Genomic DNA, 13,879 nt, shown 5'->3' with positions numbered 1-13,879 from the left:
TTTATATTTTACAACATTTCTATTACTCATGCTTTATAATTTGGCATGATATAATGGAAAAAAGTGGGTGGTAATTAGGTCTAAACAAAGTAAAGTGACATGGTCTATAAAAGAGATTTAATTCGCTACTTCTGGACTAAATTATATAACATTTATCCATAAATATGATGCATTATCATTTAACAAGGACTATATGAGATTATAATTCAAAGTTTAGAGATAAGTAACTAAAGCTGGTTAAGATGTAATAACTAATTAGATATATAGATATCCAATTCACCTAATTTATAATTTAACCTTTTTTACTTGTATATATTCAAGGTAGGTTTGGTCTAAACCAAACTTTCAAACAGCTTGCAACTAATCTCATCTCACTAATTTAATAAACTTCCTACAACTACCTTCTTAATTAATTCACATTCATATTCTTTTTTCTTGTTTTGTTAATCAAATCATCTTCTTCCATAGATTAGCTGAAACATCAAGAACCAATATCCCATTTAGGGCATACAAAAAATAAGCTTTATGTGATTAAAAACTTACTTTCTTACACCTTACTTTAAAAGACATTATTAAAATTTTCATTTCTTTGTTTGGCAAACAATTGATTGGCCACTGGCTTCTTCATCCAAGTATTATTTGTTAGTTCAAATTAAATCAAGTGGACCATACTTTATATATTTGTATATATGCCTTTTTTTTTTTTTTTATTTCTTTTGTCACTTTATGATAAAAGACAACAAAATTTCTGCTTGTCTTTACGATGGTATGATATTATTAGATTGATATATTGTTAAAAATTGCATATCTGTTGTTGAAATCTAAAAATGTGAATGATTTTCAAATGATTAATTGAAGTGGGGTTTTAAACATGGTTTTGTTTTTCAATTAATAGGATTTAATTTGTATGCTTTCATTGCGTAGGATACCATTTTAATTGTTATAGTTGTCGTTATTATCATTTTTAATAAATTAATAAAAATTTTGATACATACATATTATTTTTATTTAGTGAAGAGACATGTTTAGATAAATCAATCAAATCATACTAAATAAACATAGTTCAACGGGAAAAAAAAAAAAACTAACATAAAGTTGAAAGCATTATCCACAACTGATGTGTAAATATTAGCGAACATACATGACCTCCAAATACAATTCAATCTATGTAAATTGATGTGATAGCTGATATATTTGTAAATCACATTGTAATGATACCAACAAAATCTTTTGAATACATTAAAATGAATGATAACATTGATTTTAATCTTTTATGTAGCTGAAATTGACACGTCAATTGATTAGAAAAATTGAAAAACAAACATGTCTCGTTTACAATAGCATCCATGTTAATGGTTTGCGATAGCTTATGACCTTATTTATAACAATTGATTTTGGGAATAATGTAGTAAATGATATCAATAAATTTAAGATTTAAATACTTGTTTGATTCATATATTTTTAGCTTTGGTTTATTTTTGTTTCTACACTTTCAAAATGTTCATTTTAGTCATTCTACACTCAATTTTGGTCAATATCAAACTATTCATTTTGGTACTTGTATGTTCAATTTTGATTCATTTTGATCCTTGAACTTTTAAAATTGAACAATTTGATTTATTAAAAATGAAATAAAAGTGAAAACAAAGGGATCAAAATGATCATTTTTCAAAGTACAAGGACAAAATGAATATTTTGAAAGTACATGGATCAAAATGAACCAAAGTAAAAGACATAAGCACTAAGATAGTATTTATACCTTTATCTTCTATAGTTGAAATTGAGCTATAAATAATGTTACACATTTCTGATTTTTACAACCAACCACCATGTCAATTTACATCATTCGTTGAAAAAAGAAAAAAACACTTGCTAAAATGATCTCAGCACAATGATAATTGACATAGTTTTCTACTTTAGAGGTTGGAGGTTTGATCTCCCATCTTCACTCTTATTGTACTAAAAAAAAAAAAAAACTCTCTTAAGACTTGTTTTGAACAATTTCAAAGTATCATTAACATCTAACTTTGAAATATTTATAGCGTAATTGAAACACACTTCAAATTTTTTAGGTATAAGGGTTCGCCGACGCCTCCTAGTTGAAGGTGAAGGTGAGGGTTCGCGAGGAGGAATACTCTCTAGGGTTCGCCGTCGCCTCTACGGTCTCTACGGGTCGTGGGCTGCCGTTGCGTCTTCGCTGGTCGTCGTTTCGCGACTGGTGATGGTTCGCGTCTGATAGAAACTGCGTTGCGTTCGACTGGTGGGGTTGCGTTCGGTCATAGTATCGACTGGTCTTCCAGTCCTAGATTCAAAGTTGCTTTTGACGCCCGCCTGGTGAGGCTGAGGTCTGTACGGGTCGACTGAGGTCATAGTATTGGCTGTCTGATCATAGTATTGACTGAGGTCTGTACGGGAAAGTTACTCGTGGTTGACTGGTGAGGCTAGGTTCTGTTGGTTGGCAGACGGTGACGATCTTATTGAGGTGTGATTTTAACAAGGTGAGAGTTGGTGATGATGGTGCATAAGCAGTCACCTCTAAGACTGAAGGAGAAGAATGAAGGGCGAGTTGCTCGTCAACCTTTTCGTTTGCTTAGACCAGAGATCGATTTTGAGATTGGGTGCTCGTTCTTCGGAGGTGAAGGATTTTGGGTTGTCTGACGGTCACTCTGAGGAAGGTGAAGGGTCTGGTATGGGGAATGTTGGGTTGAAGAAGGAAATTCAGGTTGTAAGGGTTGAACTGGGTGGGCTGGGCATTGGGTTAGTTGATGGGTAGGAAGTGAAGGGGGTGTCTGGGAGCCTTGAGGGTGTTGGGGGCCCGGATGAAAACCGAGTTGTTAGGGGTGTTGAGGTGGGCCTTGAGGGAGATGGAATGAGTGGGCTTGATGGGAGTGGGCTGAGGCTGAGTGAAGGGAGTGGAATGATGCAGAGGGAGTTGAGGAAAGGGTCGTTAGACGTAGGAGCTTTAGTGGGTGGGTCGCGTGGTGCGGGGCCAGAGTTAGGAGGGTCGGAGAGGAGGGGGGGCAGAAGTCAGACAATGAGAAGGTTTCGCAGACTGGGCTTTGTGGAAGTGAGGGTCGATCGGTGGACACTCAGGTTCATCGTGAGTGGGAGGAACCGGTTTAGCTAGGGGGATTTGGTCCAAAGTTGGTTCGATTAGAGGAGGGGTGTGGTTTTGGATCCGGCATGAAGGGGGAAAAGTCATGGGCTACCCTTTTTGGGTCTAAGTTGAGAGATAATTTGAAGTTCATTCCCCCATTGGTTGAAAATGAAAAAGTTATTGTTGAACCTTGTGAAGAGATTATTAATGAGGGTGTCTGTGTGTGGGAGAAATCTCTGGCTGGTCAGTTTGTGGATGCCAAACTCCCGTATTCTGTTATTTTTCGTCTTATTCAGAGAATTTGGAGACGTGTAGAGATGCCAACTATTACCTTGTTGGATAATGGTTTGATTATCTTTAATTTTCAGAAGGTAGAGTCATGGGATTGGGTGCTGGAGAATGGTCCGTGGCACTTGGGTGGTAAGCCTATCTTATTATGATAGTGGTCTCCAAGTATTGTTCCTGAAACCTTTATTTTTTATTCTGTTCCTATCTGGATTAAACTAGAGCGTGTTCCTCTGGAATTGTGGACAGATAGGGGTTTAGCAGTGTTAGCTAGTGTCGTGGGTAAACTTGTCTCTTTTGATGTTGCAACAAGAGAGCGGTGACGGTTATCGTATGTGAGGGTGTGTGTTCAGGTGGATGGTGATTCGTTAATGCCCCATTCAGTCACTGTTAGAATGCAGAGACAAGAGTTTATTATTCCAGTATGAGTTGAAGCCTCGTAGGTGTTCTTGCTGTGGTTCCTTTGGTCATATTGGGGCGGTGTATGAGCAACAGGGTGTGGAGAAGGGTCTGGAGTTGTGTATTGTGGCAGTCAATGAAGGGTGTTTGGAGAAGAATGAGTGAATTGAGAGTGTAAGGAAGGGGCAGGACTTGGGTATGGATGCGAGGGGAGCTAGCCTAGTGGATGAGATTAAGGGCGGGGAGAGGGTTGAAGAGTTTACTATGGTTAGTCGGCTTAGGCATGATAGAGGAGGTGTAGAGCATAGGGGTGGTAGTGGGTCATCGGGTACGGGGCCCTTGAAGAGCAGAGTAGTTTATGGGTCCCCTGGAATTACGGGGTTTGTAAAGCATGTTGATGATTGTAATTAGTTTGATGTTTTGTGTGATAAGGGGGAAAACTCGTTGGCATTAGCACTAGTGCAGACAGATCTTGATCCGTTGTTTGTTATGGATGGGATGTTCGGGAGTTTGGGCAAAGGTCCAGTGGGAAGTGGTAGGTGTGATCTCTTGCAAGATTCATGATTTGGTATTCTTGGAATATTAGGGGGTTGAATGACCCTGTCAAGTGTAGGGTGGTGACAGACTTTCTGGCTTCCTCTTCTGTTGTTTGCTTGAGACGAGGGTCCGTCGTGAGAATTTTGGTATGGTGATGGGTAGGTTTGGTGATGCCTGGAGTTGTGTGTATAGCTATAGTGTGCAAGGAGTTGGGAGGATTTGGGTGATGTGGTGGAAGAGTGTCTATGTTTTTTTCATTGATGTCAGTGGGGATCAATTCATTTCTAGAACCTTAATAGATATTGTATCTAGTGTTAGGGTACGTATTGGTGTTGTGTATGCCTCTAATCACGTGAGCGAGAGGAGGAATCTGTGGTCTCAGTTGATTGATGTGTGTGCCTCGTGGCAGCTTCCTGGAGTTATTTTGGGGGATTTTAATGCTATTCGTAGTAGTTCAGAGGATTTTGGTGGTTGCTCTTGCTTGAGGGAGATGGAGGATTTTGGTGAGGTGTTATTGGAGGCGGATCTGTTTGAGTTGGGTGTAACAGGTAACTGGTTTACCTGGACTGTAAACTTCAGGGGAATGATATCTTGCGCCATTTGGATCAATGCTTGTCTAATGAGGCGTGGAAGGTAGCTTTTCCGTATTCAGAGGTTAGGGTTGGTCAGTGGGGATTTTTTATCATAGCCTTCTTCTGGTTTCTACAGGGGAGACGAGGAGTAGGCCGCCTCCTACGTTATTTTTCTCATTAGGCGGAGGCAGAAGGCTTTCTTGATACTATCAGGTCAGTGTGGATAAGGTCTAAGGATGTGTCTTCTATGGTTAGTTTTGTGTGAAATTTGAAGGCAGTGAAGCGAGTTTTTCGTACATCGTTTAGTAGGCGTATTTCTGTGTTATCTGATGAGATGCGGGTGGCTAGGCAGGTTATGGAGGCTACTCAGGCTGCGGTAGAAAGGAATCCTGATTCAGAGTCAATGTGTGCAGAGGCGGCTCAGGTCACTGAGGTGTTTTGGTCAGTGGCGAGATTGGAGGAAGCGTCGCTCCGGTAGAAGGCTAGGGTCAGGTGGCTGGAGTTAGGTGATATGAACGCAACTTTTTTTCATCGTTGTATTCTATCTAGTCACAGCTGCAGTGGTTTATTTACGGTTGTGGATGCTGGGGGGAATCGCCAGACAGTGCATGACAGGATGGCAGGGGTGGCGGTAGAATTCTTTCGGGGTTGCTTAGGGGCTCAGCATATGGGGTATAGAGATCTTACTGCCCGAATTGGGGATATTGTGCAGTTCAGCTGGCCCGAGGAGGGGGTGGAGGCACTTGATTGGCCAGTGAGTGGGGAGGAGATTCAGAAGGCTTTATTCTCGATGAAATCTGGGAAGGCTCCTAGGCCTGATGGGTTTTCGGTGGATTTTTACAGAGTTGCTTAGAGTGTGGTTGGGGATGATTTATGTGACGCTATGCTGAATTTTTTTGAGACATGTTACCTACCTGGTGGAGTTAATTCTACTGTTATTACTTTCATCCCTAAGAGGCGAGGAGTTGAATGTATAGAGGAGTTTCGTCCTATTTCATGTTGCAATGTTGTGTATAAGTGTATCTCGAGGATCTTAGCTGAGAGATTGCGGTTGTGGTTGCCTGATTTCATCAGTGGTAATCGGTCTGTGTTTGTTGCGGGTAGGTCGATTTTCAATAACATTTTATTGTGTCAGGAGCTCGTGGGGAGCTATAAGGAGGGCAGAGGGAAGTCGCATTGTGTGTTAAAGGTAGATCTTCAAAAGGCATATGATTCGGTGAATTGAGATTTTCTATTTGGTGTGTTGTTGGCTATAGGTACGCCCCTTCAGTTTGTTAGTTGGATGAGGGCTTGTGTTACTTCACCTAAGTTCTCTTTGATGATTAATGGCTCCCTTGAAGGTTTTTTTCCTGGTAGGAAGGGGTTGAGGCTGGGGGATCTGTTGTCTCCTTTTTTGTTTATGGTGTTGGAGGTCTTGTCTAGGTTGTTGAATAAACCTCTTGTATGGCTTAGGTTCCATAATTGGTGTGAGCGGTTGGGCCTAACTCATTTGGTTTTTGCAAACAATTTGATGATTTTCTGTGCAGCTGAGAGGGATTCTTTGGAGTTTGTGAGGCAGGTATCGACAGAGTTTGCAGAGCTGTCTGGGTTAGTTGCAAATGTTGGGAAGAGTTCCATGTTTGTTGCGGGTGTGGAGTCTGGGGAGACGGAGGAACTAGCTGCGTATGTGGATGTCTCTCTTGGTTCGTTGCCTGTTAGGTATCTAGGTTTACCTTTATTGGTGGGTCGGTTGAGGGTTGTGGATTGTGCTCCTTTGATACAGAGGATTATAGCTCATATTAGAAGCTGGGTAGTGAGGTCCCTCTCCTTTGCTGGGAGATTGCAGCTTGTTAGGTATGTTTTACAGTCCTTTCAGGTTTTTTGGTGTAGCATCTTCGTGTTGTCTGCGTGTGTAACTCATGAGGTTGATCGTCTGTTACGTAGTTATTTATGGAAGGGTAGTGTGGTGAGTCGGGGTGGTGCACGGGTGGCATGGGATGAGGTGTGCTTGTCGTAGGGAGAGGGGGGTTGGGTATGAAGCATGTGGCCTCTTGGAACTAGGCTGTTATTATGAAGCTGCTCTAGCTTCTCTTAATTAAATCAGGGTCACTATGGGTGGTGTGGGTGGAGGCGTATATTTTGCGCGAATGGTCGTTGTGGGCTGTTCGGAGTGAGGTTGGGAGGTCTTGGTGCTTGAGGGCTATCTTACGAAGTAGAGATAGATTCAAGTATCTGGTTTATTGATGATTGGCGATGGACGGTCTTGTTTGGTTTGGTGGGATCCTTGGCTGACGGGGTGGTACGATTTTGGATTTATATAGGTCTAGTGGTTTATGATGCAAAAAGTAGTTTGGAAGCGCGATTGTCGGAGTTCATGGATGGTGAGGGAGGTTGGAGGTGGCCTATAGTGTCTTGGGATTTGTTTGAGATCTGGAGTCTTATCCAGGCAGTGAGGTCTAGGGTGAGGGGAAAAGATTATTAGGTTTAGGTGTTGGATGCTAGTGGTCGGTTTTCTATCGCTAGTGCTTGGGAGAGTATACGTCATCGTCGTCCTAGGGTGTCTTGGGCTGGTATTTTGTGGGCGGGGGGTGGTGTCCCGCGTCACTTCTTTTGTGCGTGGTTAGCAGTGAGGGACAGGTTGGGTATGTAGGATTGGTTGAGGAGTTGGGGTGTGTTATTAGAGGGGGGTGTCTTCTGTGTGGGGGAGGTGTGGAGTCGTGAGATCATTTATTTTTTTAATGTGGATTTGGGAAAAAGATGAGGTCTAGTGTGTTGCGTCAACTGGGTTCGACACATCGAGTGGCTGGTTGGGATGTAGAGTTGAGTTGGTTGTGTCGAGTGGGGTCGGGTAAGGGGGTGCGTAGTAAGTTGTTTCGTGTTTTCTATTGTGTGTCCATATACTACATCTAGTAGGAGCGTAATCAATGCCTGCATGGAGGTCGATCGAGGTCGGTGTCTGCTCTGGTTCACCTTATGGTCTCTACAGTTCGTGCTCGTGCTACTTCCTGGCAGGTTGACCTTCTTGGTCTTATCTAGTGTGTGTACGGATGTTTTTTCCTTTTGAACTTCACGTTGTTCTCTGTTTTGCTGTAGTCTCTTGTTTGTGGGATTTTAGGTTCTTTTCTCTGCCTTTCTTCCTGGTGGTTTACGGGTTTGCGTTTTTGTGTTGGTTGGTCTTATCTTGTTTGGCTTTGTTTTGGTTTTCTTGCCCTGTCTTTGCTTGTGCTTTGTTGCTTTGATACCTTGATCCCAAGCTGTGGGATCCCCCTTTCTTATCACCCATTTTTTTAAAAAAAAAAATTAGATATTTTGTACCTATAACTTTTTTCTTTTTTAATCAAATGTGAGTGAAATGAAACAAAATTAAGGTTAAATTATAAGTTTGATCCATAAACATTCAAATTTACGTCAAATACGTCCTTGAAATTGAAAAAGTAATTAATGAGTCTTTAAACTTCAATTTCAATCTAATAGGTCTTTGTATTAGATATTTTTTTTTTAACAAAAAAATTCACTGACCTATTGAACACAATATTGAAAGTTTAATTGTCATAAGATTTTTCCTTTTAGCAATTTTAAAAGTAACTTTTCAATAGTTTAGGGCATAATTAAAACACATTTCAAATTTTTGGGTTCTTTTGTATAATTTAAGTATTTTTTAATCAGATATTGATGAAGATGTAATAATAATGTTAGATTACAAGTTTAATCCTTTACTATTTAAGTTTGTATCTAATAAGTCATTGAACTTGAAATTGATAAGTCCTTAAACTTGTTCATCCACTTGATAGTCTTTATATTAAACATTTTTTTTAACTTTTATTGATCTATTAAAAATAAAATTAAAAATTTAATTATCTATTAAACTTAGACAGACACATATATATAAATTAGATTCATAGAGACCGAATTTGCCATCAAGGAATCTCACTTCCATTTTGAAATTTTGTGGACTCACTTTGTCTTTCCTTCAAATTTTCTTTACTTCTTTTTTCTCTCTACTTTTGTGATAAGGCTCGAATTGAATTCAAATTGACATTCGAAAGTTTGGTAAACGAAATCAATAGTAAAAAGACCCTTTTTCTTTGTCCGACCCAATTCTAAAATAATTTTGTAAATTGAAAAAAAAAAAAAAAAAAAAAAGGAAACTCCACATTTTCACACACAAACAAAATCTTTGGTTGTGACCCGTGTCTTCCTTCAAAAGGAAGAAAATAACAACCAAAGAGAATACCTTTCTTTAAAGATGAGATTGAAAATTGAGAAAAACTAGTCCAAGCAAAAGAAGGGGGAAAAAGAAGTTACCCAAAAGTGGGTGCAAGCCTGAGAGAGACCGAGAGCGACAAGTTTCACCTTCAACATTCATTGACTAGTAAAAATTTCCCATTTTTCTTCAACCCAAATCGGTAGAATCAAAAGGGTTTCTTTCAATTTCAATTTTCAGACCCTGATTTTTACTCTATCGTTAGATAGCTGGCCAAGAGCTGGCTTCTTCTTTCCCCTCTTTATAGACCCAGTTCCCTTGTCCTTGTGACTCTCCTTCTCTCTTTCACGGGTACAGTTTCTTTGTAACCCTTTGTAAATGTGCCTAGATTTGTGGGTCAACTCCAATATTATCTCTTTTTCTCTTGGTGTTTCTGATTCTGCATTGTGAAACTTTTGAACGAAGCTCTGAAGGAAGAAATGAGTGTTTCCAGGTTTATTAAGTGTGTTACGGTTGGTGATGGTGCTGTTGGGAAAACTTGTATGCTTATCTCATACACCAGCAACACTTTCCCCACGGTGAGCTACTTCAAGCCTTAACATAACTCTTTTGTTCTTTTTCTTGTTTGGTTCCTGAGAAAATTTGGGTGATTTAGTTAGTTCTAAGAGGGGTTTGTTGTTGTTGTTGTTTTTTTTTTTTTTTTTTTTTGGGAGTGATGGACTTCAGTTTCTGCACTTTTTAGACTGAGAATGCTTGTTTTTTTTACTGTGTTTTGTGCACTTTGTTTTTTTGTTTCAGTTGCCTTTCTCAAACTCTTTGGTGTCTGTGTGTTCTTGGTTTTGGGAAAATGCATCTGTTGTGTTTTTGTTTGCATGCTTTACCAATTGAAGCAAAGAAAATTTCCATCTACATGTTCGGTGGAACATGAACCTTTTGGAGTTGTAGGTTCTGTTGAGTAATTTCAGCCTCAATTCAGTCTATTAGTTGTTGCAGGAAGATTCCCAATAGAGGAGATCACTAAAATTCTGGTCTTTTGACCCGGTTTTCCCTCTTCCAACAAAAAGGGGGAGGGAATTATGGTTTCATTTTCGTTTGTGTATCAATTTCTTGCTCTTTTTGACTAATTGTTATCTTTTTAAAGTACACTTTTCTTTGTGTTTTCATGTGGCGATCCCAACATTTTGATGTTCTAAGCGTAAATAAATAATCTGCATCAGCTGTAAACATTTCCTGATCCTCCATAAAACTGTATTTTTGCCCGGTATTGGATCTTCATTTGTCTCTATGCATGTGTGAGTTGGGGGAAAAGTTTTGCAATGTAGAAAATCTTGATAATTTATCTGCATCACTCGTCTTCCATTTCAAAATTTGTGCAATAAGGCGACTGATTTTAAGATTGTAACTCTTTATATAGACAAGGTTTTGCATGCTTTAGATTCTGAAATTGATACACAAATTTCGTGAGATTGTTATCCATCTGCGGTGACTGGTGTGAATACTCTTAAACAGGATTACGTGCCAACTGTTTTCGACAATTTTAGTGCAAATGTAGTTGTGGATGGCAGCACAGTCAACCTAGGGTTGTGGGATACTGCTGGTATGTCCAAAACAAGTTGTTACTTAACTTGCCTTCTTGCTGAGATTCTGATGCGTGAATCATAAATCAGGCCAGGAAGATTACAATAGATTGAGACCTTTGAGCTACCGTGGAGCAGATGTATTTCTGTTAGCATTCTCTCTCATAAGCAGGGCTAGCTACGAAAACGTCGCCAAAAAAGTAAGCCTGTGCTTTATCTTTGTCGGTTGAACTTATGATTTTCCTTCATTCTTTTGTTTTAATGCCTCTGGTTGCTATTGTAACTAATATACTTCTTTCTCATGACAGTGGATTCCTGAACTAAGGCATTATGCTCCTGGTGTACCAGTTATTCTTGTCGGGACTAAGCTCGGTTATATTCTTCACTACCTTTCTAATTTTCAAGTGTTGCATTTGAAACTGTCTTGTCCCATTTGTTTGCTGGTGATTGTTCCTAAATGCAAATAACTCACCATGATGAAACTGTTTCTTTAAGAAAAAGGAAAAAACTCACCATGATGAACAACATGAAACAAGAATACTGTTAATTAGATATGGTGTTAGTTGAACAACCTTACCTGAATAGGATCTGTTGTATAAGTTTGTACAATTGTATCTTTGAATTCTAAAGATTTGGTGTTAGTTGATATAGTTTATTTTACCTAAGCAACAGAACATCCTATTCGTCATGTAATAAAAATTTGGTTATTATTCTGGAGTTGGCTTATTAAGTATCATAGTCGACTAGCTTGTTCTATACTAGAGAGTACACCTGGAAAAAACCCAAGCGTCATCTTTAATTGACCCGTTGGAAAAGTAGTCTTTATTTATTTTTATTTTTATAAGTATTGTATTATTCTGTGTTTTCGATGTGAGATTATCAGTAATCATGAGCGTTAACTTGCTTTGTGTAGATCTTCGAGAAGATAAACAGTACCTAATTGAACACCCAGGGATCGTGCCAATTACCACAGCCCAGGTATCCTGCAATATATCCTATATTTATGAGTTCTGTACTACAAAATTATTCCAGCGTCATAGTTTTGTTCGTCTTTTATAGTCTGATTTAGTTATGTTCTTCTCATCTTTCTATATTTTAAGATTTCAACTCTTCTTGCAGGGGGAGGAACTGAGAAAACTCATTGGTGCCCCAGTTTACATTGAATGCAGTTCGAAAACACAGCAAGTATGAAGAATCAACTTTCTTCTTTCTATACTTTCTCCAGGCCCTCACTCCTTAACAAGTCCTCTTTCGTTTATGATCTGAATGCAGAATGTGAAAGCGGTTTTCGACGCAGCAATCAAAGTGGTTCTCCAGCCTCCAAAGCGGAAGAAGCGAAAGAAGAGAAAGGGGCAGAAGACTTGTTCTATATTATGATGCAAAATTAGTCGTATCACGACCGGTTAGAATTTGAAGATCTAATAATAGTAAGCTACCCATCATTTAGCCCCTAACTATGACTATATGAATATGAGTTATATTTTCACAATTGTCCTCAACACAACCCCATGATCAAGCAGCAGATCTCATCCTCTGTGCTTGCCTGCTTTCTGGGCTGTGCTATGATCTGTAAAAAATGGTTAAAAGTCATCTGTCTGTAATATGCATAATGATAGTATATGTTTGAGTTTAGATATCTTTTACATAATTGATTCTCGAGTTAGTATCGATGTAGCTCTCTGTATGTCGTCCCGCTTCAATATATTGCAATGTTCTTGGATGCTTTTCAGATACCAGTTGGTTAGAATCATCTTTCCAGAGAGTTGGGTGACTGTAGAAGAACAGTTTATGGATTGGGAGTAATGTTGACTCAACAATATATATAGGCTTGTAATATGAATTGATTTTCTACCATTAGTTTGTATGTAATATTGGGACTTCATATATGTAGGATATTATCTGATTTGGACTTCATTTTGTATGATTTTTTTTCCTGTTCAAAAGGTTATTGAAAAATGCTAAGATCAACTATATTTTAATCCAGAATGTTCTGTTCATCTTTGATTGCATATTTAACACAAGTACTTGTTCACTACTTTCTAAAGGTTCATTTGGATATTGGCTTGAAAATGTCGATGTCGAATCTTAATTTTACGAAAATTGCAATGAAAACATCGATAAAGCGTTGATGTTGATGAATATTTTTGGAAAAATATTAAAAATAAAAAAATTCAAAAACAATTTAAATTAATAAGGTTTCGTTTGATAACTATTTTGTTTTTTGTTTTTGTTTTTAAAAATTAAGTTTATTTCATCTAAATTTCTTACAACGATTTGAATTTTTTTTAAATATAATTGTTGAATTTTTAGTCAAATTTCAAAAACAAAAACAATCTTTTGAAAACTATGTTTTTTAATTATCAAAATTTGACTTAGTTTTTTAAACCATCGGTAAAAAGTAGATAATAAAAGAAGAAATTCGGAGGTAAAAATAGTGTTCATAGGTTTAATTTTAAAAAACAAAATGGTTATTGAACGGGGTTTAAATAAACATTTTAGGATTTCTAAACAAGTTAATAGATTTATTATTTATATGATATTTTTATTGGTGATACTATGTTACTTATTTTGCTATGTTTTGTTGATTTTTTTACGGTAGAATGAAAATATTAATTCATCCCTCATGATGATGTCGAACCCGTGGATTGAGTTGCGCACATCTCGATTATTTATATGAATCAATCACTTGCCTATCGTTAAAATAAGCATAATTTAGTAGTAATTAAGGAGGTAGTTGTTATGACTTGAGTTCATTCTCTCCTTCGGAGAGAGAATAATAAAAATGGAATGAGATTTCTATAAATTGAATTATTATTGCCATTGACATTTTCATTCAATAAAATTATTGTTTTGATGGACTTTTTACATCTTTGCATTATGGTGATATTGTGATTCTTCCCCTTTTTAATGAATGTTAGAAGTATTTCAATGTAGGGGTTCTATACTTACATCACTCTTGTGGGACTTATAAATTAATAATTAAGAGTGGTTGTCATTATTCATGTATGTATCTACCTCCCTCCATTTTTTTTTAAAAAAAAATTCTTTTGTCTAGGAAGGAGGGTTTATTTGAAAATATGTAGGTCCTATAATTGACCTATCCCAAATTTGCTTCCCCACAAAGATTTTGTAAAGATACTTGTGAGGGAATATACCTTATTTTCAACATCTCAATTTGAATCTTGCTAGAGCATAAAGTCATCAATTTGAAGATATTTTCAATAAAAGA

At 37.8% G+C, this 13,879-nt stretch overlaps 1 protein-coding gene across 2 annotated transcripts; it reads left to right on the top strand.

Annotated features, from left to right (window-relative positions):
• The first annotated feature begins 9,011 nt into the window (after nt 1-9,011).
• On the top strand, nt 9,012-12,564 carry LOC120088779 (rac-like GTP-binding protein RAC1). 2 transcript variants are annotated; one of them, XR_005485033.2, is made up of 8 exons: nt 9,012-9,651; nt 10,583-10,670; nt 10,741-10,850; nt 10,959-11,022; nt 11,564-11,628; nt 11,770-11,835; nt 11,923-12,077; nt 12,381-12,564. XR_005485033.2 is itself a non-coding variant. In XM_039046218.2 (7 exons), the coding sequence occupies exons 1-7, from the start codon at nt 9,553-9,555 to the stop codon at nt 12,025-12,027; spliced, it is 597 nt and encodes a 198-aa protein (XP_038902146.1). In that variant the 5' UTR covers nt 9,012-9,552; the 3' UTR covers nt 12,028-12,298. The 2 variants fall into 2 exon arrangements, 1 of the variants encoding a protein (XP_038902146.1); XM_039046218.2 differs by lacking the exon at nt 12,381-12,564 and having other exon boundaries at nt 11,923-12,298.
• Nucleotides 12,565-13,879: the final 1,315 nt, after the last annotated feature.

The sequence above is a fragment of the Benincasa hispida genome, chromosome 10, assembly GCF_027475165.1.
Source record: "Benincasa hispida cultivar pf3 chromosome 10, pf3_genome.v1.1, whole genome shotgun sequence".
NCBI classification, from domain to species: Eukaryota; Viridiplantae; Streptophyta; class Magnoliopsida; order Cucurbitales; family Cucurbitaceae; genus Benincasa; species Benincasa hispida.
The sequence above is the reverse complement of the archived record's forward strand: the minus strand, read 5'-3'. Positions and strand labels throughout refer to the sequence as shown.

Coding starts and splice junctions, on each gene's coding strand:
- LOC120088779 (XM_039046218.2), top strand. CDS start 9,553: ATGAGTGTTTCCAGGTTTATTAAGTGTGTTACGGTTGGTGATGGTGCT. Junction 10,671..10,740: donor AGGGTTGTGGGATACTGCTG/GTATGTCCAAAA, acceptor ATCATAAATCAG/GCCAGGAAGATTACAATAGA. Junction 11,629..11,769: donor TGCCAATTACCACAGCCCAG/GTATCCTGCAAT, acceptor CTCTTCTTGCAG/GGGGAGGAACTGAGAAAACT.